Source organism: Aphelocoma coerulescens, chromosome 2 (genome assembly GCF_041296385.1).
Source record: "Aphelocoma coerulescens isolate FSJ_1873_10779 chromosome 2, UR_Acoe_1.0, whole genome shotgun sequence".
NCBI classification, from domain to species: Eukaryota; Metazoa; Chordata; class Aves; order Passeriformes; family Corvidae; genus Aphelocoma; species Aphelocoma coerulescens.
The window spans coordinates 108,039,823-108,067,342 of NC_091015.1; the positions used below are offsets into that span (position 1 = coordinate 108,039,823).

The following is a 27,520-nucleotide window of genomic DNA, read 5'->3' on the forward strand; positions in this document are numbered from 1 at the left end:
GCGAGCGGCGGCGGCGGGCCCGGGGAGAGGGAGTTTGAGCGGGCGCCCTCTCCCGCCAGCCGCCGGGAGCGGCTCCCAGAGAGGTCACTACAGCGCCCGCCATGCCCAGCGCCGCCACAGCCACTGCCACAGCCACAGCCACAGCCACTGCCACAGCCACAGCCACTGCCACAGCCACTGCCACTGCCACAGCCACTGCCACTGCCACAGCCACTGCCACAGCCACAGCCACAGCCCGCCCTCCGCAGGCGGGGACGCCCGTCCCGTTTCACGGGGTGCGGCCGGGGGCTGCTAGCGGCGCCTGCGGTCCCGCTCACCCTTTTAAAGCTGTGTTTTTATACATACTTTTCTTGGTTTTGCACACGTAGATGCGTTAAAGGGATGGAGACGGATTTCCACGGATAGAGACGGCAAGAGGGATCTGGGCAGGCTAAATCGATGGGCCGAGATGAACGGCATAAGGTTCAACGAGGCCAAGTGCCGGGTCCTGTCCGCAACCCCAGGCAGCGCTACAGGCTGGGAGCAGAGTGGCTGGAAAGCTGCTGGTGGAAAAGGACCTGGGGGTGCTGTTCGACAGCAGCAGAACATGAGGCAGTGTGTGCCCAGGTGGCCAAAGCCAACGGCTTCCTGGCAGGTATCAAAAACAGTGTGGTGAGCAGGACTAGGGAGGTGATTGTCCCACCGTACTTGGCACTGTTGAGGCTACACCTTGAGTACTGTGTTCAGTTTTGAGCCCCTCGATTTAAGAAGGACATTGAGGTGCTGGAGCGCGTTCAGAGAATGGCAAAAAAGCTGGTGAAGGGTCTGGAGAACAAGTCTGATGATGAACGGCTGAGGGAACTGGGGATGTTTAGCCTGGAGAAAAGGAGGCTCAGGGGGACTTTATCACTCCCTACAAATCCCTGAAAGAAGGCTGTGGCCAGGTGGGGGTCGGCCTCTTCTCCCAATTAGTAAGTGATAAGACAAGAGGAAATGGCCTCAAGTTGCACTAGGGGAGGTTTAGGTTGGACATTTTTAAGAATTTCTTCACATAAAGGGTTATTGAGCACTGGAATGAATTACCCAGAGTTGTAGGAGCCGCTGCCCCTGGAGGTGTTTAAGGAAAGACTGGACTAGGCACTTAGTGCCGTGGTCTAATTGACACCGTGGTCTGTGGTCATAGGTTGGACTAAATAATCTTAGAGGTATTTTCCAACCTAATTCATTCTGTGATTCTGAGACCCGAGAACAGAGTGCCCGAGAGCCCCGGGCTCACGGTGGGGCGTGGGGCGGGGGAGCCGCCGGGATGCTCGTGGCGGCAGCGCTGCGGTTCCCCACGGCGCTAACGCTTCCCCACGGCGCTAACGCTTCCCCACGGCGCTAACGCTTCCCCACGGCGCTAACGCTTCCCGACTGCCCCACACGGGCGTGCTCGGGAATCCAGCCCCGCCTTCCCCGAGCCAGCGCTCCCGGACACCGCCTCCTTCGGGCTGGCGCCGTGCCACCCCGCCCCAGGGCGCTCCACGGCGGGTGGCAGCCACCCGCTCCTTCCTTCCCTTCCCTCCCCGCCGCCGGTGCGAAGCCGTCGCTGTGCCGCGGCGGAGCGGCCATGGCGACGGGCCGTGGCAGGTAACCGGGGCGCGCCGAGTGGGGCTCCGCCGGCCCGGGGCTGCCTGCTCGGCCTTCTTCACCTCGTCCGGGGAGGGTGGTTTGTTGTTTTCCCTCAGCTCCCATTGCTCCTCGGGGAAATCTCTTTCACGTGCTCTACGGCTCTGGTGTCTAACTCTCCACCCTTAACGGCGAGGTCTGTGGCCATGGTGCTCTTCTCTCCCTGCCCCTGGCCCTACGGAGGTGACACCTTGCAGTGGTAAAACGCTGGTGTTGCCAGGTGCACGGAGGCCTGGGTTTAACACTTTTATTCCTGCTTGGGAAGGGGAGCTTAAACTTCGGTATGTCCTTCAGCTTGGAGAAGGTACTATAATGAGTATCCACAAAGTACTAGTTAGTTTAGTGGCTACTTTATGTGTGGTCAGGGTAGTTAGGCCTTTGTAATAAATAGGAGGGTTTCACTATGGAAGGTGTGATTGCCTTAATTCTTACAGTTCACGTTCGGATTTCAAAATTTTAAAGCATTAGTCTTAGAGGCAGAGTTGAGAAAGCAGATTTTTCTGCTAACCCAGTTGAACAACCTTGGGTTTCACAGCAGTTTCATTCCTCCTGCCGGCTTTTTTTTTTTTTTTTTTTTTCTTTCTTCTTCTTTTTGACCTGCAAATGGATTGGGGTAGTATCCACCTTTTAAAAACACTGAAATTGTTAGTTTAGGACAAAAAAGAACCCTAACCAGCCCATGCCAAAACATTATTGTCATTTCTGTTTATCCCCAGATATGCTTCAACAGTTGGAGGAGACAGGTTTTTTCACTACTTAAAACTTTGTATACATTATTTGAAATGTTACTCGAAAGACAATTGTTTGCTGACCATCAAAAAACCAAGGCAGATTGCAAGTATTATGGGGTGTGAAAGTGAAAATACTGGTACAAAACTGAGCTCCACAGGCTGAAAGCTAATGAAAAAAGCAGTTGAAGTTGTTGTGCCTCTTAGTTAAGAGCATCTCAGTTGTTCTAGAAGTCTCTAAAGAGGGGGTGTAACAGCTGTCATTCACTTTTTTCTTAGGCTTATCTGCCCCAGCTATGTCAACGTAATGTAAAAGCATTTTGTTAATGCTAATTTAAAATCTTGGCACACACAGTACTTGAAAAGTAATTTATGGATTGGGTTTGCTGTTTGTTTCTTCACACCTTGAAAATATTTTTGTTTTGAAAGATGCAAAAGTTCAGCAAGTTTTTTTTTAATTGAAGCTTTTAAAAAGAATAGCTATTACATTAGAGTTTTCAAGGCATGTGTAGGCAAAAGTTTTCTTTCCTCAGATATTTCTCCCTGGGGTGAAGAAGACTGGGGAGTGGTTGACATGAGCAAGAAGGACTGAATACAGGCAATGCAGGTTATGCTTGTCCAAGGTGGTGTGTTTTAAAATCCAGAATCCAGCTTCTTATCTGAATTATTCCTCTGCCTGGAATCTGTGAAGTTGTGTCCCTGTGGAATATGACCAAACTCTCTGCTTTCAGCGTGGATTCAGGGCAGAATAGCCTGGGATGTGCTGCACTGGAACACACAGAAGTGATAGCTCTGCTGCTGTTGAACATGACTTGTGTCTCTAAATCCCTTTAATGGCTTTTGAAAAATACAGTCTGTAAGTGCCTCATCGTCTAAGTGTACTTGATAATGATACATGAGTAAAACCCTTGTTTGACCTCCAGGTTGTGCTTGTTCTATGGCTACTTTTTTGTAGTTCTTTGTTTAGGTGGTCTATCAGTGGTTGGCACCCAAGCTGAATTGTGCATGTCTTTTTGTAAAGGTTATAACAATTCTCAGTAAAATGTCTTGGAATTTTCTTTTTTTTTACACATAGCACAGTTGACAATGTAGACCAGAGTTGTTAATTTCTTTCTATTTTATTTTTCTTTGAGCATAAATCAATCTTAAACCAAGAACAGTGTGTATTAAAGTACATGGTACCCATATATTAAAGGTACATGGTACCCATATACTTAAAAATTAGCTATTCCCCCCCCCCATATTGATTGGTTACCTAGAAACCCAGAGCTTGTTTGACCAGGTGTTGGAAAGTCTGCTGGCAATTTAAATCATGAGTAATGCCGTGAAAGGGGAGCTCTGCCTGCTCGGTGGCATCAGTGGGTATGAAGTGTAAGGTCCTGATTTAAGATTGAAACTCTGTCTCAATATTTCTGTGTGGTTTAATGATAGTATTTGCAATTTCAGTTTACAAAGTCCTTCCTATCAGAAAACTTGGAAATATGTGTGACCAGTTGGATTGTAAGAAATTGTGTTAGAAATATGCCAAGTTTCTTTCTTTTCTATCCAAATTGTGATGTGCAAATGTTGCCAAAATAGGTACTTTCACCCTGGTGTGCAGGAGGCCAATCCAGACACAGAGTTGAGATATTTGATATATTTACAGTTCTGCACAGAAGGGGGTGCTGGGTGGCAAATCCACAAAGCCAGCACACCAACTATCAAAACCTTTTGCTATTTGATACATTTTTGCAAAGGAAGGAATTAGTTTTCATTGGCTACAAGTTACATAGTTCTCTAATTAATATTCTATGTTCTATTGGTTAGGGATTCTCTTGCTTCTCATGCTAATTAGTCTGCATGCTCAGTCTTTCTCGAGTCAGTGGGTTTCTTGGGTCAGTGGTTGCAATCTCATACTTCTGGAAGCTGGAGCTGATTTCAGTGCAACTGCTGAGTTGGCTTTAATACTTTCTTCCTTATCTTAGGAGTTCTTCCAGGTATCCCTGTGGCCTGTAAATTCTGCATTCTTTGTGTCCACTATCAGTGGGCATCCTTCTTTCCAAGCTTTAACCTCCCCCTACGTCTGAAATTATTGAAGCATGTCAAGACCTAAACCTTAACAAGTAATTCTACCAACAAGTAATTTGTCTGTCTTAACACCTGGACATCTCTTAGAGCTTCTTAGATGCTGTTTCATGGATTAAATCTCCTTTCTTGCTGTTTATGCTTGAAAGTGTACAAAGATCAAAGAACATCCTTTCTTAAAAAAATTGTACGTATTCCACATTTTGCAACACTAATGAGCTATAAAAATATTGATATCCGTTTTGCCTATTGAAATAACTCTTATCTCTCAGATTTGTGAGTATTTTAGCAGGGGAATATCTGAAATGAGACTTCAACTTTGTTTCACATATGATTCTGTTGTATATTCAAGGAAATTCTTTTTGAACCTCAGCAGTTTCTGAGGAAGTTTCAAGGCATTGTTTTTATCTGGTATCTTCTAATAGTTTAGCAAAGTTGAGTGGCTCAAAAATGTCTCTGGACCAGTGTTGTGAAACAGAAGATTAATCACTGAGTTTGACTTGCTGCTGGGGTCTCTGGAGCTGGGTTGTGGTGGCCACATTGGTGCAGCTGTGTAAGGGTAATAGATCTCTACTGGATTCAAACTGATTGGGGGAGTGACACTATTCCCTCTGACTGCTGTGAGAGATTAATCATGGCAGTGACAGCTGTGAGTTTAAATCGGAATCTCCCTGATTTCAGGTATTTTAACTTGGGTGTAATTGTTCAAATCAGTGAACTGATACTAATGATTGCCATGTGATGTATTCCCTGAATCTTGCCTTGGTTGAAATGTTGTGTCTAGGTGTGCACAATATGTGTATTTCTTCATTTTGTGAATATGTGACTGAACAGCTTTTCCTTCTTACAAGTAGGTTAAGGACCCTTGCTGCCAGGCCTGGGCAATGTTCTGAAACTGTAAATGCTGGAATTAAAAGTCTGTATTTGACACCTCCCATAAAAACGAAACCAAATGTGTGCATTGAGAGGTGAGTATGTCTTTAGGTTAGGAGTAAGAGTGGAAGACCCCCTGCAGACTCTAAGCCATCTTTTGACTGCTTGCAGTGGTTATATTCATACCTTGGAGATTTCTATGTCAAATGTTCTGAGTTAAAAAGATTTGATTTCCTGGTCTATTTTGGGATCCTTTGTTCACCTTCTAATGTTTTCTGGCATGGTTCTCCTTTGTGTTCTTTTCTAAGTTCATAAGAAATGTGTAGGTTTTCCAAGTCATGCGAAGCCTTCAGCAACTCCTTTGCAAGTCCTGGGCAGTGTTGTTCCTTGATAATAAAAATTGTGATTTTATTACTTCAGTGAAAGCCAGTTCTGAATTAAACTTCATATGTTTCTCTTGGTTATTGGTTGTCATCAAGTGTATCTTAGTGTATAGAGAGGCTGAGAATGGTGGATTGGGATGAGGGGGGAGGAATAAGTGGCTGCTGCATATTTGCTGCAAGGTAAATGTTTCCCTTCCTGTTTGATAGTGAAAGGGCACTTTCAATATAATTGGGAGTTGTTTTCTTTTTGAAAATTAGTTACATTTTTACAAAAAAAAAAAAAATCTATGTTTCCTGAAAAAGTAATTCGTTTTCCTTGTTTTATACATTTGATAGCTTCCTGTGTAATGATTGCTCTGTTTTGCATTGGACAGCCAGTTCAGTACCTTTATGCTGTTAGACTGGTGTGAATGGTGAGAGAAAAAAGAAAAAAATAAATTCTTTCAGCTTCCTTCAAAGAAGGAAGAATACCGTTGTAAAAACCGCTGTTGAAAATTCTGGATCAAGCATGTTAATTTAGGTAATTTGGAGCTTTTTGAGGTATCACTTCTAAATTATCTCTGGAATGAGTGCACTAACTGCTTTGGGCTTACAGTGCACGAGTTATTTCACATAATAACAGTGCAAGTTTTGGCATGCAGAAAGTTTTGGCATGTTGCCTCTATGTTAACGCAACTAAGATTCTGAGTTTAATACAAACATTGAGGTATTGGCATTATCATGCTACCCTTTAAAGCTCTCTGTTTCTGAAATAGTGTTATAAATCAACAAGTGTTGCAAATAACCCAGTAGTAAAATGACAAGAGGCACAGCTGGGGCGTTGACTTTCACAGCACCTTGTATTTTCAGTGGTGATTTTGATGTGGCCATACTCAATGCTCAAGAAAATCAGAGTATAAAATGTATGTATTTTAAACTGTGTAGTTATGAGGTACTGCTTGAATGGTACGAGGTTCCTGTTTGTTAATGGAAAAAATCATGTTGGCTTATCTCCAGGGTATGTTCTGCTTGTCACGCTTAGACTGGCACCTGCATTTCAGGCAGCTTTCCAGATGCACAGAGACATTAATGTTTTCAAGATGCCATTTGGCTCTTACTTTGAAGTTCACATCTTTCTGTTGATATAAATGAAAACTGCACAAGACCCCTGAGCACATACAGTTTGAAGATTATGATGAGGTAGACAGGACATTTCTGTCCTGGTGCATCCTGAGACCTGACTGATACTGCAGTCAAGAGGGAGAGTGAATGTATCTGCAGTTTTGCAGATGCTGGTGGTTGTGGAATAAATGTTAAAATCATGGTACAAGCAGTAAGAAAGTTAAGCTAAGTGAGGTATTTCCATGTCGAGCATAGTTAAAGTTAACAAAGCTTAATGAAAATGCAAACCTTTAACTTTTCATGTAATTATGCTGTGCCACTTGAATAAGTTGTGATGAATTGTTTTAGGCAAATGCCACATACCAGAGAGTGAAATTAGAACCCAAATTCTTCAGTTTAACTCTTCAGGTGATTTTTGATTAATCTGTTTACAACCTGCTGGTTTCCACCTCTTCTGTTTTTCTCTGGTTTGAAATTAAAATTCTCTGCCATTGTAACTTCTGGAGTTTGCAGACAAGTCTAACAGTATTCCTCTTTCTCTTTTCCAGCATGCCATCAGAAATGCTGCTGAAGATACTTTCCTATTTGGATGCTGTGTCCCTGTTGTCTGTTGGTTGCGTGAATAAGCGCTTCTATGAGCTGGCCAATGACAAGTAAGGAAGAGGGAAGGTCTCAGTCATGCTGCAGTTTTTGTGTACCTGAGCTATGAGTCTTTTTAATTTCGTTTCTCTGATGCCAGAGCACTGATGTGTGTACCTGTGGGCAGTTACTCTGCTGAAATTGCACTGCGTAGCCCACAGTCCATGTTGCATGGAATTCAAGCTGTGCAGGCCCTGTTGTTTAATGGGAGTTATGAGGCAAAAACTAAATCCAGTGATTTGAAATGTTGCTGTTAGCACATTTTTGTTTCAAAATTTGCAAATATTTGTATTCACATTCACCTGCACAAACTTTTCAGTTCAGGTGATCCTTAGTGGTGTGTTGCCAGTAGCTTTATGGAATTGTCATAGCTTTCACAATTTTGAAGTCCTACTTACTTAGTTCTTCATCAGGTTTTTGTAGAGGGATTGATTCAATCAAATGATTCACTAGTGGTTTTTCTCTGTTGCTCTATTTGTCAAGTTTTGGTGATGTCTAAATGAGAACAAAAGAGACAAAGATAAATACTGGGACCTTTTTTTATAAGGATTGCTTATACAGAGTTCACAAATTGCTCCTACCTATTGGAAAGGAAATTGCCATGATAATTTTTTGAAAGGGTAAAGAGGAGAGACCCAGCTTGGTATGTGATAACTAGGATCTGGGTATCCTTTTTTCTCTGGGATTCTACTGCATTAGTGTTGTTTGAATGAGAAAATGTCTTCCTCAACAGGAAGTTGCTGCACCTGGTATGAATCCGTTTCTCCCTTTACAGTTAATTAATTGGTTTACATTTGCATTGATACCTTTAGAACTGATGAATTTAAAGGGAAGATCTGTAATCCAGATTTAGGTTTTGAGGCTGTCAGCGGGTAAGGGTAGATAAAAATTGCATAGTTGACACAAATTACCTATCTTAGTACGCGTTTTCCACTTCAGGATGGAAAGACAGGATAAAATCACTGTGGCTGTCCAGGGGAAGATGATTCATCCGTCTCCATCTCGATGATGTCTGTTTCCATTTTCTAATCTCAATATTAGATATTAGTGTGTGCACAACTGGGACTTGGGGAAGAGATACTTTCCCTTATCTAGGATCCTGACTGGTTCAGTGGGACCAGGTCATTTCTTCCTGATGGATTTCCATGGACCTTCTTAAGACCCTGAATCTTGCAATGAATGAACAGAAGTTTTAATTGAAGTCCATGCATATTTCTATGACAAATCTGACCTTGCTTTTTAGACAGAGTATTTATTTTAGGATATTTCTGCTGTCCTGGATGTACAGGGTGCTGTCCTTGGTGCAACAAGACCATCAGTCTTTCATTGTGATATGTCTGTGCTGCCTAATGCAGTGATTTGTCTTCGGGCTGTTTAAATAATGTCTGCACTTGAAAGGTTCTTGGCACTGATGTCTTCAATATAACTGCTGAAGACAAGGAAATGTTTATGACCCCTCTTTCTGCATCCTCCTTGCACCAGCATGGGGTATTCCAGCCTTCCTATCATGCAGTGTGGGAAGTTCGCATACGTGGTCTGCCTGCGAAAGCCTGAGGATTCTGATTGCCAGAGGAAGTGAGAGCACAGGGGAAGGTCTTTTTGCCATTGTGGTCAAGTGATGACTGATGATGATGTGTCTGATTCTGACATTTGAGTTAGCAGTAAAAGGTTTGTTTGGCTTGTTGTAGTAATGTCCAGTAAGAGGCCTTGAGATGGGTATTAACAATTTGAGACAAGAAGGGCGTGTATTCTGCTGTGAAAGAGGCAAACTTGTGCTTCCCTGTTGGATGCCTTTTTGATTTATCTGCCCTGAATTCTTCAGAAGTTGAGGATGAAGGGGCAGTGATACCTTCCTGAACACTTGTGATTCCAAGTCCTCCGTCATTTTCTCCTCTGTCTACCTGCCGTAACTGAATTTTTGAGTTTCTTGAACTAAATTCTTTGCTTGCACAATACTGTTTGGGAAAGGAAGAAGCAATATGTAACTGAGAGTGAGGATGAGGATGGTAGGTATTTGTAATTAGTCTGTCTTCAGTCAACTAAATTGCCTGAGTTAAAAATGCAGGAAATGCCTACTACTAAGCCCTGTCTTTTCAGTATCATACAGTAAGATGTGGAGTATCTCTCTCCATTGAAGAAAGGATGGCTCTCTTGGGAAGGGGTTTCTACTTAATAGGAGACTTTTACAGGAGATTATTTTATTGGACCTTTTAGGCTGATTAAGACCAATTGGATGATACACAGCTCAATTTCCCCTGATGATGTAATGTTAAGGACATCTCTCCTTTGTTTTCATCACCGAACAATTCTAAACTGCCTTGGAGTTAAAAATTCCCCCCTCCATCAGAAATGTTTTATGCTATCTGTAACTTGGCTGCCTCTTATTGTCTTTAAATAGAAGTATCTTAAATCTTTGTTTTAGTTATGGGATTGTTCTTCATGTTACCCCTCCTGCTTTTGGGAAAGGACAGTTGGAAACTCACGTTGACTGGGAACCCACCTTTACCAGTCATGGTAGGTTATTGGTCTATGTGTTTCAAAGACTTTTGTCTCAAAAAATGGCAGTGGGGAATTCTGGATATATCTGCAGAGCAGGAGCTGGAAGGTTTTTTGCAAAATTCCTGTGTATGTTTGCATCAATAACCAGAGCCTGGCTCTCAGCATGTGGGGACTTATTCTCAGCAGCTGATGAATTGAGAATGGTTTTGATGGGTAGGAGGCAGTGTGGGATGGATTTAGTCCTTGAATGCTTTAAGGAGGGGGGAAAATGCAATACAAAATACGCCAGTGTAAGTTTGCCTGAGGATAAGTGAGGACTGGTAAAGGTAATCTTGCTGATAAATGGTAGAAAATGTCTCTTAAGAACTTGTTGCTCTTGCTATTCATTTTCCTTAGTGCAGTTATGTAGACTGTGTGTCTAGCACTTTAAAATTAGAAAACTTATTGGCAACCTGTATTCACAGGTTATTGTATGAATTCTTGTAGGTTCCTGTACTCAATATTCTGTGAACTGTCCTAGAGATACTGCTGTGTGGGGGGTTGAAGCGTGAGCTCATAGTTTTCCTGGCATGAAAGAGATGAACCCATCATTATGGTCATGTATTTCTTTGTCTTCAGAAAGTCATGTCTTCTCTGAGCTTTTCCAAAGAGGGTGCAGAAGGGATTGATGTGACATTGGTACCACCAAACAAAGGTGATTCTGATGGTCCTCCTCCACCCCACTTTCAGCTGGATCTGTGTGAGAAACTTGAAGCATACAGGTTATTTTTGTTGAATAAGAAGTATTAAAATGCTTTTTCCACTAGCTGATTTTCTGTGAGGAGGATGCATCATTGTTTTGGGGTGGAATTTTCAAAATTTTCTGCTTAACCTTCGTCGGTTTTCACTTGTTGCTGACTGTGGCTATGCTGTTGCTGCGCTTCATCCTGGATCCTGTATTTTTAGGACGACAGACAAGACTTTTTTTTGCTAACATTATGCTCAGTGGTAGCTGAGATGTACATATAAAAAATAAAGTGAGTATTCTTCCTCTTTATTCTGTTTTCAGTGGAATTTGGCTGAAACTCTATTCTAGTTCTTTGCAACCAAAATGGACAATTTGGAAAATGAAGTCTAAACAAACAGAAACTGTTTCTTTGGGCTGTGCTGCTCTACATGATAAAAAGCCTGGGTACTGGAAGAAAGAATACATCTTCAAACAAACGTCTGCCTTCAAAACCAGAGTAATGCGGCTCGTTAAACTTCTAGATCCTTATACTGGTCTTCCATGTAAAAACAAAGAAGCTATGAAGTAAGCAATGCCTTGTTACAAAGGGATTTACTTGAGAACAATGTACAAAATATTAATGGCTTGGGAGGGTACAGAAATAGAGGTATAAAATGTACATCATAATAGGAAGATACGATGATAATCAGTAAATGACTGAAACAGAGGAACATAAGTAGAAGTTAGTAGAAATTTAAAAATTCTGTTGAAAGCATAGTTTAAGTTCTGTCACTTTGGGAACTTTTTTTTAAATGCCCCTCTCCCCTCTCAATTCCTAAATAACAGAGTCTCTGGCTTGAGTTGGATAATTGTTCTAAAGGACAAAAATGGAAAAGAACATGTAATAGAGGAGCCAAACCTATCATTTAAGGACACATCTGTTACCATACTTTGGTATGGTACACACTGGCCATCCTTAGATGTCCTGTCAACACTGAAACTGTTTGGAGTTACACCACTGCTTCCTTACCAAAGCAGCCCTCCTAACAAGAATGGGTAAGTTTTAATACAGGATTTTGGAGGTTTTTTTGGGTGTAATTGGTTGATAATGTATCTGTAGGAGCTGACATTGGTTTGACTCAACAAGTTAACTCTTTGCTAGAAAGCCTCCCTGTAGCATTTCTTCTTATGTTCTTCTCCTCATTGGTAGAGCTTTTTTAGCAAGAAATAGTATAATCCAGCAAGCTATGACATTAATTCATAGGTTAATTTAGCTATTGGCACGTGATATGCAAACTGATAGGTCCTGACTTGGATAGCTGAATTTAAGGCATAGACACAAATGAGCATGAAAGAAACATGTAAATCTAGGAGAATTTATTGTGAGAAATTTAGCTTGGAAAGGTTCATCAGTATTTATGTGGCTACAATCAAGTAATGTTAAAATTTATTTTCTGACTAGTAGGTATGTACATGAATTTAGGGAACTTGATGTTTAACTATGTGTGCAATTTTCAGTACCTGTATATAAAAGTCCACAGCATATCTGTTGCTTTTTAACTTAAATGTGTACAGTGTTTTTTGTCATTATATTCTGAGAAGATATTTAAATGAAAAGTGTCTATTTGAGGTATTTGGTTGCTGTCAAGGAGTTTTGCACACATCTGGGCCTGTGTGTATAATAGGTGCACTGTTAGCCACATGCTTCTTACACAAAGCCCCTAGCCATAGAGCTCTGAAAAGAGAGAATTGTTCACCTAAAAAACACCTGGTTCTTCAACCAGAAGCATAGTATTTGCTTAAAAAAGAAATAAATCAAGAGAAGCCATTTGTATAAAGTTAGCTGAACAAGTCTTGCAGTCAAATTATGTAGGAAATGTAATTGTTTTACCAAGATGATGGTTCAAATGTAGAAAATAAAAAGGAAAGCTTACAGGCAGTTAGTGTATTTATTTCACAGAATTGCAAGTTTTTAAAGATTGTGAATATAGATGAAGGCAGTGGTTTCACCAATTTCAGTATGTCAGTGTTAAGACTATAAGGCAGTAGTGCAGGGACAAGCCTGATTGACTTAAAGATGGAAAGGACTGATGTTAATTAGGAAGAAATTTTTTACTGTGATGGTGACGAGACACTGGAACAGGCTGTCCGGGGAGGTTGTGGATGCCCCATCCCCAGCAGTGTTCAGTGTGTAGTTGTAGGTGATACCAAAGTGATGCTATATTACTGCAACCCTAGGGTGTTTTACCATGTCCTGCAGCTGTAGGGAGGAGGAGAGAAGATCCAGCAGGCAGGAACTGTGCAGCAAGATTGATTTATTTAATTATTTTACAAACTCTTTTATAGACTTTTTTCTTCATAGTCTAATTGGGCAAAGGATCAGCCACCCCTTGGGGTGATTGGCTAAAATCCTAAACATCCATTGTCAAAATATTTTTCTACTGTACCACAAACAAGACTTTTCAAGGCTGCAGGTGTCTGGTTGTTCACGTAACTCTGCTACCTCTTCAGTGAGAGAGAAAAGTCTTTCACGGGCTTAGAAAATAGCAAGAAAATCCTTGCTAGCAGCATTTTTGTATCTACAATGCTATGCAGAAATCTAGGACCTGTTTTGAATATAATAAGAGCCTAAGTCTGAAAAGGGTTTTAGAAAGACTTCTTTCTTCATTCTGAATAGGTAATGCGAAGTGTTACTTTCTGCTCTTTTTTTTTTTTTTTTTTTTTTTGATGCATCATTAGTTAATAAGAATGTCTGTGAACTTTTAATAAAAAGTGTTTTGGAGCTAAATGGCTTTAATTATAGGGAAAATATAGAAAAAAGTCCTAAAAAAGGAAAGCTTCCTCTAACACAAACTTTCAATTTATTATGTATACAATTTGATCCTTTCCTTTGAATTTTGCTTCTGGGGAGGAAAAATTCACCTTAGTAGCTTGCATCATGCTGACATACATTCAGTGGTTCCATCTAGTACCAATATAGTATCAAAATCAAATTATAAAGTAATTCTGTTGTATTTTGAAAAATTGGGCAAGCACGTAAGTTCTTTTTTTTTTCAAGAGTGTATTAGGACCATTTTATTTCTTTTCTTGTTAGGGGTTGAGATCCTGCTAGTACACTGTAGTTGTTCAAATGTATAGTTTATGGCTCTGCATGCCAAATGCTTTCACAACCATCTTCATTATGTCCTGCTGGTCAGACTCCAGAGTTAAAAATGAAATTAGGCTGAACTTCTACATGGATAAGGAGACATAGCCTTTTCACTGCATTCTGTATCTTCTTTTCAAAGACCTCGTCGATTTTCCTTGATTGCTGAATACCATCTTGCTAACCTGACTGAAAGTAGTGTAGCAGTTGGTGCTGATGAGCTTGTCCAGCTCTTCAGTCTGAGTCCAGGACTGTTAGTAGGAATTTGGAAGGTAAGATAACCTTTTATTTCAATATTTTATTATGACTTGAAGGAAAAGATTTTTTTTTTTTTTGCCTGGTAGTTTGGGATTTGGGGAGGATTTTTTTTAATCTTCCTTTTTTTTTTCCCCTTTGGATTTTGAAAGATCTTGTCTAAACTAGTAACCACAAAACTCATGTAGGAACTGTAAGTGGGTGATTTATTGTATCCTGAAGAGCTGTCACAGGAGTGTATATACTTAAAAAAGAAAAAAATCTACTTTTAATTAGAAGATCAGTTATGTATCATTCTATATTAGATACTTTGTTCAATTTTATTTGTTTTGCAGTCTTCGCATGCCCAAGTTTGATATCCCAGAGGAACTTTAAATAGAATGGTTTGAGAAGTGCTTCTTCCTCTGATTCATACCATGCCCTGTCCACATCACTCAGAGTGATGAGTTCCCAAATAGCAGCTTAGTTTTTAATCTACATCACCAGGTAGCTGTATCCTGCTCCAGCAGTAGGAATGCTGTAAATCGTGACCTTTTGGGGGCATTGAATTCTTGGTATTAAGAGTCTAAGTTAAGCAGCTTGCTTCTGTAGAGTGGGCGTAGAGATGAATGTCCTTGGAGGGCAGTGCTGAGCATCTGAAGTAGATTTCTATGCAAAAGGAATCTGCATCTTTGCACGGAATGCACTGGGACAGTGTCTGCCTGTAGCTACGTAGGGCTGGGTGCTACGGAAGCCTGTCTCAGGTGTTCTGCTCTTGCTCTGAATTCAGAGCCCTTTCTTCCTCCCCTCAGCCATGTTATTGACATAGGCTTAGGCTATTTGGCACTGGCGAGGAACTTTCCTTAGGGAGCCTGTGAACAATTCCTCAAAGTTGTGTCTAATTTCCAGCTGCAAACATGCTGCCTCAAATATGCACAATCACCAGAGGCAATGTTTAAAACCACAGAAGGACTATTTAGTTCACTTTTACTTAAAGGTAAGAGTGAAAGTCCGTTTCCTAGAAAACTTGAGACTGCCTGGCCTGCACGAACCTGTTACAGGTTGTTTCAATCTGTGAAAAACTCTGCTAAATGAACAGCCTTTTCTCTTGCATCTTCAGAAGTTTTGTAGACTGGTGTCCCTGTATTGTTGGCTCTGTGGTCTTGCTTATGCATTGGCCCCTCCCAAGCTTGGAAAGAGAACTCTTTCAGCACCTGGAAATGGTTCAATTATAACCAAGTTTCACATAGTTGTTAAGAACTGAGTGCCTCACTCTAATATATTTTCCCTGCTTGCTTTTCCGAACAGCAGTTCTTATTCTCTGTGTAGGCAGAGTAATACGAGGTAGTTAACTGTCAGTGGGTGTAATAATTCTAAATGCCACACATCCTGTTTTTTTGCATGTAGCTGTGTAACAGAAACCAAGGGCAGGTTACGTGGGCCTCCTGGTATTTGGATAGAGAAAGACTGAGAAATTATGTGATTGATAAATTGCCCTAGTTATATCTTTTATAGCTGTAATTTTGCACTATGAAAATACAGGAGTAGTTAAAAAGCCAAAAGTTTGAATAACGAATGTCATTTTCTGGTAACCCAGAGAGATGAGCACAGTAGTCGCCCACATTTAAGGAGAGTAATAGACTTCTGGCAGTGAATAATTTTCCTATTGACTTAGGTGTTCGTAAATGTAGGATTTAAAAAATGCATTTAAAGAAAAAAAGCTGACATCCTAGCATTCTGTGTTCTTGAAGTAAATACATACCTCTGTCTCTATTTAGTTTTCACATTGATGTTTTCTTTGACTGTATAGGCATCTGCAGAAGGTTATGTTTTTAATGTTTTCCCAGGAGTAAATAATCTGGTGAAGACAAGATTTTTACTTAGAAATTCACCATTTCTATTGAATAATTCTGTATTCCTCACTGATGTTAGCCCTCTTTGGAAATAGTTCCTTGCATATGAATATAAACCTGATGCTTCAGTAGTTGGGAGTAAGTGCTGTTTGATTCTGTTTAGGTATCTATTTTAAAGTGGTAAGTAGAAGCTAGGAAAGTACAATTCTTGGATTGCTTGCATAATTTTTGCCTTGGCATAGCTAGTTTCCTTCTCTTCCCCATAATATAGAAATGCTGTAATCTTTTATATATATATTCTGTACTCTTGTGAAAAGAGTAAAGGTTTTAGGAGTCCAAGTGTTAAAGAAAGCCATTACTAACATTATTACAGTAATTGGCAGAGTAATAAGCAGCAGCATTTATCCATGAATTTTAATGCTCAGAAAGACCTTGTGAAAAAAAGAATTTCCAGATGAAAATACATCTACTTCAATTAACTTTTCAGGAGAAAAATGAAATTGCTTTTGTTATGGCGAGTCTTCATTATAATCAACTTCTTGAGAGAAGCATTTTGGGTTCTGCTACTGTGTAAGTTTGGTTTTCCTTTGTGGGTAATAAAGATAACCTTTTGAATAAAGCTTTGAGTTTAACAGTTAAAATTGGCTGCTCGTAAGAGGTTTATATTTAGGCAGTAATTATCTAATCTTGCTTAATATAAGCAACAGTTACAGCAACTATATACAAAACTTTAGAAGCATTTTCATACTAAAATATTGCCATTTTTATGCTATTAAGGAGATAATTTACTTATACAAGTGTACTAGTACTTGCTGTATTGAGAAAGTTAGAAATACACTGCCCATACTTTCTCCCTTTTCACAAGCAGTCTTTTTATTTCCTCTTCCTATCTGAAGCAGCGAAAGAAGAGAGAGACATTTCAGGAAGTAGGGAAGTAATCTTTGGCTGTGTAAGGGGGGGGGAAATTCTGGTAAACTGGTGAGGTGCCTTATCTTTTAGTATTGAGAAAGTAGCTGGCCTTCCTGTGAAGTGTTTGTATATGTGTATATTGCAGTGTATAATATAATATAATATCTATTTATACACTGTAAACTGTTTTTAAAAATGGAGTTTTTAGCTTTAGAACAGTATTTGGGGAATTTATATCCCCCTCAGCTTTCTGGTTAGATACTGTTTTATCTACCAGTAGTCTTAAATGCGCACTATAACTTAGTGTGGCTCTTCTCACATAGAAGGTAAGATTTAACACCATCTCCCTTAGTATCAAATTGGATCCTATGTAGAAGTTGCTCAGTTGCCTCTGGCACTTGGTCTCTTCAGGTCATTTGTGTGCAGTAGTTTCTTATTTAGTTAGGCACAGACAAAATTATTTCAATATTTGCTATTTAAGAAAAGTCTCTAGCTAGTGGGCTTTTAGATTTGTAATTAAGCTGATGCTTTTTTCTTTTTTGTAGAGAAGTCCATGTTTTGAAGTTTAGCAGATGTACCTTTTAAAGCTGACTGCCATATTTTCTGCTTTTGGCTAGGCTGAACAGCTGATCAACAGTATTAGGCACTGTATTAGCTTAAAAGAAGCATGATGAACTAGAGATGTTTGATTTCTAAACTGTCTTAAGATGACAGTCTCAGTGTAGGGGCTATGTGTTATATCTTTCTCTGTTAAATCTCTGTTACCCCCCTCCCCTTGCTAAATTTGCTAAATTCTATTTTTTTTTTTCAAGTCAATATGCTCCTCCACCTAATAAACCTTTGCTGGATGATATTGACCCAGAATATGGACTGCATGACTACAGCCTGCATCTTGATCTGCATGGCAGAAGCTGCATGTACCTGTGTGGATCATTCAAGGGCCTCTTCTGCAGAAAAGGTAAAGTTGATGGAACAATAATGTCTGTTTTAAAAATGATCCCTGCTGTTATGTCTTTCCTTCTTGTATCCAGTTTCTCTGTTTTAAGGGGAGAAACTGAAATGGAATTTTAAGAGTGAGCTATCTTTCTGTTCATTGTGTGGTTTCTTTATATCTGCGTGGTGCTTTGTGTGGCGTCCTAAGCCTGCTCTGTAGGAAGTCTGCCCACTGTTACATTGACACAGTGTCAGGCCCGGGACACAAATTCTGCAGATTGTCAGGGTCTTTTCTTTTAGTTCCATGCTGCATTAATAATGCAGTGGCACTGCTCTTGGTGCAGGTTGATGTTTCTTTCACTTGTATTTTATAAAGGAGAGACAGTTTGTCCTCATACATTTTGGAGGCTTGTTTCTGTAGAATTCTCCTCAAGTATACTTTGGGTGCACAGACAGACTCAATATATAAATAGATTTGTAGAAGTTACCCTGAACTTTAAGAGTTACAGTTTTTATTTCGGTGAACTTAGGTTGCCTGTTCTGACATCCTTTCATTGTGTGGTAAACACAGTGTTTTGTCATTAATTTAATTGCTGCTTCATTCTTTTCTCAGCACTTCTTTCCATGAGACATGATTTACCATCCCTGTTGTTCTCATACAGTCCAAATTCATAAATGTACTGGGGTTTCGGAAAATATATGGATGATCTCTCCTTTGACATAACTTCAGCATAACTTCCTACAGCTACAAAGCTGTCTTTCTGTAAGCAGAGACAGATTAAAATATTAAAATTAAGCACTTTAATTTATTTAATTTAAAATTAAGTACTGTAAATTAATTACTGCTCCCACTATCTTTTTTAATACCGGCACTCCTGAGCGTTCTGTAGATTTCAGAAAATACTGGTTTTAGTCAGTAGAGGGCGCTGTTGCCAGGCGTGAGTGCTTTTACAGGTATACAGGATTTCCCCGTGATTTGGTTTCTCTCATTTGTATTTGGTGATTCCAAGAACTATCATTTAAACTGCAGCCTTGTGCACTGTGGAGTGTTGTAGTCCTTGTACCTGAAATATACATGTTTTCAGATTCCAGAAAAGCTCCAAGCTTGAATTAAAGGAATAGTTCTAAGGCTAAAACTTCAATGAAAGTCTGTTCTTGTAGCAAGAAACCTTACCTGAAGTGTTGTGCAATACAGGAGGTCCTCTTTATATTCTCAAAAAAAAAAAAATCTCAAAATCGGCCAGAGGGTTGGGTTTTTGGGATTGTGTTGGGTTTTGTTTTTTCTCGCTTAGCTGAGTATCGTGTTTCGTTTTCTAAAATGAAAATGTTATGCTCTTAGCAATACAGTTTCACAAGAAGTATTATATGGCACACTTTCTTTCTTGGTATCACTTTTTTCCTTCTTGGAAGCTACTTCCACAAAAGATTAAGCTGATGTTTATGCAAATTGTAGCAAACGTCCCTGAGCTACAGTTGTGATGCCATCTCACTTTGCAAGTTACAGAATCTGTTTTATGCTCACAAGTGTTTTCTGAATTGCTTTGTTTTTGTGACCTTCAGCAGTATGACAGCCACCACATTCTGGTCTCACAGGACATCAGACAGCTGAAGACATGGTTCTGCAGACAATAACCTCATTTGTCATCTAGTCCTTTCCATGTGCTTGCACAGTAATTCCTCTTGGAAAATGCTTGACTTCCTCCAAAAATGGTGTAGTGAGGCAGCTTATGGCTGTCTGCTGTCACATTTTTCATTGTAATTTGTTGTTCAATTTGCTCTTTCTGGTGAACATGGTATTGCTGAATGTGCCCAGGTTTGTCCAAACTGGTTGTGTTTGATGGTTTGTGCTTTGTTTTTAGGCTCCATTCTAATAAAACTCTTTGTCTCATCCTCTGGGAGGACTCTGAAGCATGGAGGTCTTCAACATACTAAGAAGTCTTACTATTTCTTAACATCCTCTACCCAATCCAGTTCTATTTTAAATTATGGATGTGAAATGCCCATGGGAGTCTCCACAACTTGAAACACAGATCAGTTGTCAGCTATTATACTGTTGTTTTATTTATTTACTGGTTTTCATTAGGAAGCTTTAGATATTCCTAGGTTACCAGAGAATGCCCATTTGTATTCTGCGGAATAACTGATTTATTTGCTCAAGTTTAATTTTTGTCTGCTTTTTGTTAGTGTCTATTAATATTGTGCTTAATTTTGCTACTCTTTTTCAATTATTTTTGCAGAATTCTTAATATTAAATTAAAAAAGGTTATATCACACTTCATTGAACCAAGCAGATGGAGTGTATACAGCTTCAGATTTTTTTTTCTGTTTTTAATATTAGCATTACAGTAACTAGCTGTTTTGCCACGGTTTTGGTTGGGTTTTAGCATTTTATTTTATGCTCCCTTTCATGTAAGCAGAATTGGTAATATGGTCTTACTGACAGATACTGTGGGGTGAATATGTTAAATACTTTGTAACTGAATTGAAAATATTTAGAAAAATTTCCGTGTCTTCAAGAAGTTTTGAAAGACTTTTCATATGACTCCCAGAAGCCGTCAATCTAGCTTCTTAATAAACATTCTTGAAATGCATTTACCTAGGTTTTCAACTTTCTAAGCACAGCTTTGTAGCCACATGGTGTCGCTGTTATTCCCCAGAGAACGGCGAATCACGACACAAGTTCAGGTTACAAGGTACGGCCGAAGCGACCTCGTTTAATCACCCATAACCTTTATAGCATGGATCGCAATAGAGAAATTACATGATTGGCCTATTGGCCCACCACCTCCCGAGGTGATAGGTTGAGCAGTAAGACACCCATTTCCAAATATTATTCTTACAAGACTGAAAACAATTCTAGTGTTCTCGTAACAACCTGCAGGTGCAGAAATGGTTTACATTCTTACAAACTGTTGTCTATCTAGTTCTCATGAGAACAAAAGCTTTCACAGAGAAGCTGTGAGAAGCTGGATTTCTCTAACTGCTTTCTTATGAGAAAGGAAATTTTCACAGAAAAAATCCTCTGTCAGGCCTTGCTAGCATCTACAACATGGTAGTTTAAGCTTTGGATTTTCAATGTCGTTTCTTGTTGATGTAAATTGAAGTGTTGTGCTTGCAGAATGTAAGGGGTGATTTTTGTGTATTTAGAGAGCTTTTAAGATTTGTTTGTAAAATTTCATATCAGGCATTTGAAATGTTTTGCATGAAGAATGATTTGCAAGTTTAAATAACCATTTCAGGGGGGTAAGGCTTGTTGTTGGCACCAGAATTAGTGTTGACCACATATTTTCCTCTGAAAATACCAATCAAATTTCAACTTGCAGCAAAGGCTTGGTTAGCAAAACAAACTTCCTTGGCTTTTAGGTAAAATAAGTGCTTTGGAACTATGGTCTGTTTGTTTCCTTCCCCTGAGGTTTGTCTACATGATGTATATTCTCTTTGTTGGTATTACCTTTATTTGGAAATATTTGTTCCCTATAGATTACTCTGCTGCTTTGCTGCTCTAAGTGTCTTGCATAAACCAAGGACTAGAGAGATTATAAGGGAACAATGAAACAAAGTCTAGATCAGGCTGAAGAAAGCCCTGTCCAGTTTGCGTCCTCCGTGTTTTTCTTGGTATGTTTAACGTAGCTTGTTCTGCCCTTTAATTTCATTTTCTCATCTGACTGGGGTAAGGAAGGGGAGATTTCAGTACTTAGCCTTCAGCTTCTTGCTCTTCTTTAGGCAGACTTTTCCTTCCATCTGAATGTGAGGACTGCAATGGAGCTTTTAAATTTAAAAAAAATACATAAAGACTGGATTAACTAACCCATGAATAATTAGCCTTCAGATTCCTGATCTGTTGCCTATTTCCATTCTTGCTAAAGTTAAGAAGTAACTGCAACACACCTAAGCCAGCTGATGTATCTAACAGTGCTGTATTAATGCCATGCAATAGTAGTGATGTCCTGGGGTTCATTAATTTATTAGCAGAATGCTTTTTTCAATCCATTTTTATTCCGTTCAAACTTTATTTGGTTTGAATGAGTAAGAGAAATAGCCACTGCCATTCAGATTGGAATTGTGGATAACCAAATAGTCCTTTGGAAAAAATGCTTGTTGGCTGATGTTTTCAAGTCTCTTGTAAAAAGCTCAACTGTAAATGTGGACTTTCGGTGCTTAGTCAGTAAACTATTTAGCTATTTTTACCTTGAATGAAATTTTGACATTTAATTTGATTTACTGAGGTTTTGGAACTGAACCATTTGGGCAGCTATCAACGGCCTTTTTCCACTTGGAGATGGATCGTGGAAATGAATTCTGCTTACATTTTCCTCACTGATTTCTTTTGGATTTCACTGCAAGGACAGTGGGTATCACAGTGTGGAGGATTACATTTTCTTTCAACCATACAAAATATTTCCTACAAAATATGTCCTGAGCATAGTCAGGTTGGTTTCACTGTATTCACACTCCTGTTCCAGTGTCTGTATTGAAAAACCTGCAGCTGTTCTCTGTCATGTGTTGGGCTGCTTCCTCCCCAGAGTAAGTATTCTTTGGACTCCCCACTGGTGAGTGATGCCTTTCCAGTATTGGTTTGGGGCCAGCTGTATCTTGGGAGTTGCTTGGCCCTACAGTGCCAATTCAGAGAAGTTTCTGGCTTCTTTGGTAAAATGTGGGCTTTCTTTCTCCATCACCGCCTCCAGCTATCTGCTTCAAGCAGAGGTTTTGCTGCCACTGCATGCAGGCTGCAGCTATTTAACTCACAGCCAGCTTTTCTGATGTTGCTGCTTCTGTCTGTAGCCTCGTGCTGCTACTTGAGCTTGACTGAAGGAGAATCACAGGCAAAACACTTCGGTCTTTTTTCACTTCTGCCACTTGCATCTTAAACCTCTGCAAGCCCCTTCACTTCTTACCTTACCATCCAGGGCCTGCTCCTGGATCCTGACAAGCATTACGTTCCTGGCATTCCTTCTCTCCCTTCCTATGTGTCTCCTTCAAGTGCTAGATACTTTCTTTTTTTGTATTGAGGTCTCTAGTGCTTTTGTTTTGAGAGAGTATCTCTTGTTCAAGGAAACTTGTTTAAGGGATGTCTTACTAAGAAATCTGCTTGTGTCATGATGTGATGCTTTTATTTTCACTTTTCTTTGTAGTCAGTTCATTATGATGTACCCCAGGTTATAATTAGACTGTTGGACTCCCTGGTTAATTTTCCTTCTCTGATAGCAAGGGAAAAAAGAACAATTAAAAAAAAAGCCGATCTCTTCTGAGAGGAGAGATACCGAAGAAATATGGTTATATATAGTAATAAAAAAACCCCCCACAAATAATAATAATTCTGTGAAAAAAAAAACAACTGGGCCCTTGGAAAGCTATTTTAAAAATGAAAAAATCCATAATTTAAAAACTTGATTCAAATCAAAGCATACTGCATGTCAATTTATATGATGCAATATCTTTTCCAAGGAGGAATAGTTACTGTATACCCTTTGTATTGGGTTATTTGAGTTTCCAGTTAGAGCTGAGAGATTTAAATAATTTGAAAGAAAACGGTTGGGGGAGATAGATATCTCATCATTTATTTTGTGTGTTAGTGTTGAGCTTGACTTCTGGGGAATGAGCAGTGATGGAGGCACTGGGGGCATGAAATTGAAATGTTGAATGTGGAATTTACTCCTTGCATCCTTGTGTAAGTTCTTTAGGTGGCATTCCTATTTTTATACTAAAAAATACAAAAGAATTTTTTAGCTGCTGTTTCTATTGTGAATCACAGAATGAAAGCTCAAAACTGCAACTTAATTCCTCTGTAATGTGCTTGATATCTAGCTGTTGGTGTATGTCAAGGTTTCTTATTGGTGAGTGGGAAGAAAAAGGCATGGAGAGAAGATAAGAAAACATTTACAGTGTACTTGGGCTGAATTTGATTTACACTGCTATAATGTTGTATATTGTTTATATTTTCAGGTGACATTGAAAATGGATACCTGAGGCTCTCAGTTGTAAGCTTAAAGGATAATAGGAAGCACTTTCCTATTATTGGGACACTTGGCATATGCTGGGAAACAGATGCGTTTAAAGGCAATGTAAAGGTCAGAAATACTTTTTGTTTCTGGAAGTGCTTATCTCAAAACAGAATTGTGGTTGTGCATCCTAAATATGCTAAATTTTAAACAATTTTTTGATTTGTAGAAGGTGTCTGTAACTAGACAAAAACCTCTCTTCCAATATTCCAAAAAATATGTGCATTTTGAGGAAAAAAGTTTTTTCTTTTCTCTCACAGCATCTGGATTGCATGATACACTCATTATGCATGTGTTACTACTCCATTGCTTTCCATTCAGCAAAGATGCTGTGACCAACCAGCCCTGCTTGGAAATGCTGGACAAAAAAAACGTACTGCAGATGTACTTTTTGTGAGGGTTTTTTTTGGTTTGGTGTGAGGGGGTTTTTTTGTTGTTGTTTTGTTGGTTGGTTGGATTTTTTTGTGAGCAATAAGCCTTGAACCCATGGGGAAATACGCTGCAGTTCTGTGCTGTATATGCAGGAACTGCTGGGGAATGTTAAAATGCCAGGGGGCACAGGCAGAAACTACAGTCAGCACCTAGCTCAAGTCAGGTACATCGGTCGGCTGGATTAACTCTTTGTATTTTAGAGGAGTGCTCACACATTCTATTGGATAAAATTCCTAAAAGAGCTATTTCAAACAAAGTTTCAGAGTAGTTCTCTAGATTTTTCATGAATATTTCAGAAGTCCCAAAAATTCTGATAAATGTTATTTAAGCACTACTGAAAAATTATCTATTTCAACACTTGATTTCAATTTTGGCACTTCTTTTGAAAAAAACCCCTCAAAATTAATAAAACTGTTGTTTCTGCCAATCCTGTATAAATGTGGGATGGAATACTGTTTGATAACATAACTGGGAGAGACTTTTTTACTAAAGCTTGTAGTGATGAAACAAGGGATAATGTTTTTAAAATGAAAAAGGGTAAATTTAAATTGGACATCAGAAAAAAAAAAGTAAAAAATTTCTTTCTCCATGCAGAGTGTGGTGAGACTGGGGAGTTGGAATTAGACGACATTTAAAAGTCCTTTCCAACCCAGACCATTCTATGACTCTATAGGATTAACAGCTGCTTGGCAGATATTTTTTTTTCTATGAAAATAATCATGAGTAGCACATAAGAATTTGGGAAGTTATCTGTCAGAGGAAGCAGAGAGCTATGGCTCTAGTCTTCAGGTTTTTAGTTTTAGTCTCTCTCCTATGTGCTTACAGCATAAGTTATACTGAATATTTATTTCTAGGACAATAAAGAATATAAATTTTTTTAAACTCCTAGTTTTGTGGTGACAGAGTGAACATGTCAACATATAGCTGTGGGTTGAATTCAGTGTGGTTTTTAACATAAGTCTCTAAAATTCTTAAAACATGTGAAGGCCAAATAATATCAGCCAAAGAAGCAGGACATTCCACTACTTTGAATTTATTTGAATTTCGTTTAATACTCTTAAGGAAAACCAAAAAACCCAAAAGCTTTCTTGGCACTTCTGGTTTTTTTTAATAAAAAAAATTAATTGCTGAAGTAGATATAGTTAGAAATAGTCACGGCTTAGGAATGGTATTCTCCAATTTAGTGTTCTCACTGTAATCACTCCAAATCACACTCTGCTGGCTTGCTCCCCCCTTCCTGTCCCCTTCGCTGGGCTGCAGAGAGAACTGGAGGCACAAAAGGTAAAGATCACAGGTTAAGATAAGAACAATTTACTGGAAACAGCAATGAGATAAGAAAATGGAGAGTAGCCGCAACAATATTAATAACAAGAATGTATGAGAGAGGTGAGTGATTCACATGCAAATGCTCACTGTGGAGCCCAACCTGACCATGCCTTTCCCCACCCCTGGAAAAGAGGTGACTTGGTATAGAACAAACTCCATGTTTTAGCCATGCTCCCTCCTGGCTACTGCAAAAATTAACCCTGTCCTGGACAGAAATGCATGGGAAGACCCCCACCATCCCGCCACTCAACACCACCTTGCTTTACTTTTCATAATTGGCCTTGTATGTGCAAGTTGTCAGACCAAAAAACAGTGATTCTTTCTTGTTTCCAGTGATTCTGTAGCTCATGTAAGTTTATTATATCATCATTAGGTTTGGTTTGAATTTTTTTTTTCAGCATAGTCTACTGTAAAAAGCTTAGGGAGACTGTGTGTATCATATTGCCTCATGTTTGTGCCATCTGCTCTTGTATTGTTTGATTGAAGTAAAGTAATAGTGAAAGCAATGCTAGAGCAACAGAAGCACAGCTATGTAGTACAGAGAAATAAAACATTTCAAATGAATTTTTTTGGCATGGAGTATGTGGTGTTGGTTTGTTTATGCTTTTGGAGTATAGATACAACATAATTCAGATAATTTGATTCATTTAGTGATTCAAAACTCAAGAGAATAAGTAACAGCTGGTACTAACAATGACACACAACTCCTATGGTTTTGAGGGATATACAAAACAATCATTTTGCAAAGACCCAAGAATTGGCATTAACATTTTAAAATTATGTAGTTGTGTAATCTTGTAAAGAAATATTTTCAAGAATCTGTAAAAGGAAGAATTACATGAGGATTATTAATATTACCTTTCTGGGAACTGAAGCTGTGAGCCATTCAAAAAGTGCAATGTACAGCTGGCATGGAAGGGTAATTGTCTGTGCACTGCCTTGGGTGGTCCCTGAGTATCTTTGCAAACATTGCTGCGTTCACCCAAGTTTAGCAGCTGAGTTTGAATTTAGGTTGCTTTCTCATATTGAAAAGACTATTATTATTTGAATGGTAAAGTAACTAATAATTGAGGAAAACATGTTAAGGGCTTAAAAATGTTCAAGAAATAATGTTCTGATTTGGGTTGGCAGTGTAGCTGTAGCACAGCCTCTGACTTCTGTAGTTTGCAATTTTGATTTCTTTAGGAAACTTCTAAGTAAGTATTTGTTGCAGTAGGCAGTGAAGCACTATCACTTATATTTTGAGTTTTTAGCCTTCGTATAAAACTCTCCGAACTCTTGATATTTCTTCTAAAATCAGGGACAGATCTGTGCCATGACAAAGGGAAGTAATCTCTTCTGCTTGTGTTTGTAGGACTGCTTTGTGATGGATCTGACTCTATTGGATGAAAGTGGAAAGCCCTTCTGGTGTTTTAGTGCTCCAGTCTACATGGAATTGTCTTCCAAGGCATCCGGCCTTTATGACTACATGGGTCCTATCTATACTGCAGACTATGTAGATTCAGAGGGTAAAGTCTGTGTTGAGTTTGTATGGTTGGAAGAAACCAAGGAATATATTACAGTCAGTTTGGTGCTTTATGTAAGCACCAAAAAGGTAAATAGCTGGTATGGAACAAACTACTGACCTAATTAGGTCACTAATTTCCTTGCTTGAAAAACCAAACCACCCTCCCACAACAAAAACCACAATAAACCTTTGATACTTAAGATTGACACCAACAAGCAAGACTGTTCCTGCAAGTTTTCCAGTAACAAGTGTAATTGCCTAATTTTTTTTAATAGGCAATTGGGGGTTCAAAGAGACATATTGATATAAGTGAGTTTTTCTTCTCTGTTGAACATCCCATGGTTAGTCTGTTTGTGATACTGGGTATATTGAAATTATTTTTAGAAAGATTTCTCCTTATAGACACTTGTTACTATGGTTAAGGAATTGCTTCTTTTGAGAGCCATACTGTGAAGATGCCTTATGTTACATAAGCTACACTGGTTTTGAGAACATTGACTTTTATGCTTAGTAATAAAACAGCATGTGTGCTATTCCCTCCA

General features: G+C 39.2%; 1 protein-coding gene across 6 annotated transcripts; it reads left to right on the forward strand.

Moving 5' to 3' along the window:
* The first annotated feature begins 616 nt into the window (after positions 1-616).
* FBXO15 (F-box protein 15) lies at positions 617-27,520 on the forward strand. 6 transcript variants are annotated; one of them, XM_069004341.1, is made up of 11 exons: positions 617-634; positions 3,107-3,231; positions 5,291-5,407; positions 7,345-7,449; positions 10,983-11,225; positions 11,487-11,696; positions 13,928-14,057; positions 16,360-16,442; positions 17,594-17,739; positions 23,658-23,782; positions 26,826-27,520. In XM_069004341.1, exons 2-11 carry the CDS (start codon positions 3,209-3,211, stop codon positions 27,093-27,095), a joined length of 1,452 nt encoding a protein of 483 aa, XP_068860442.1. In that variant the 5' UTR covers positions 617-634; positions 3,107-3,208; the 3' UTR covers positions 27,096-27,520. The 6 variants fall into 6 exon arrangements, with proteins under 6 accessions (XP_068860442.1, XP_068860441.1, XP_068860443.1 ...); XM_069004340.1 differs by lacking the exon at positions 617-634 and adding an exon at positions 1,490-1,608; XM_069004342.1 differs by lacking the exon at positions 617-634 and adding an exon at positions 1,490-1,608 and having other exon boundaries at positions 5,294-5,407.

Bases quoted from the DNA above. Each gene is read 5' to 3' on its own strand.
- FBXO15 (XM_069004339.1), top strand. The intron at 17,740-23,657 runs GTAAAGTTGATG...TTATATTTTCAG, and splicing joins GGGCCTCTTCTGCAGAAAAG to GTGACATTGAAAATGGATAC. The intron at 23,783-26,825 runs GTCAGAAATACT...TTGTGTTTGTAG, and splicing joins CGTTTAAAGGCAATGTAAAG to GACTGCTTTGTGATGGATCT.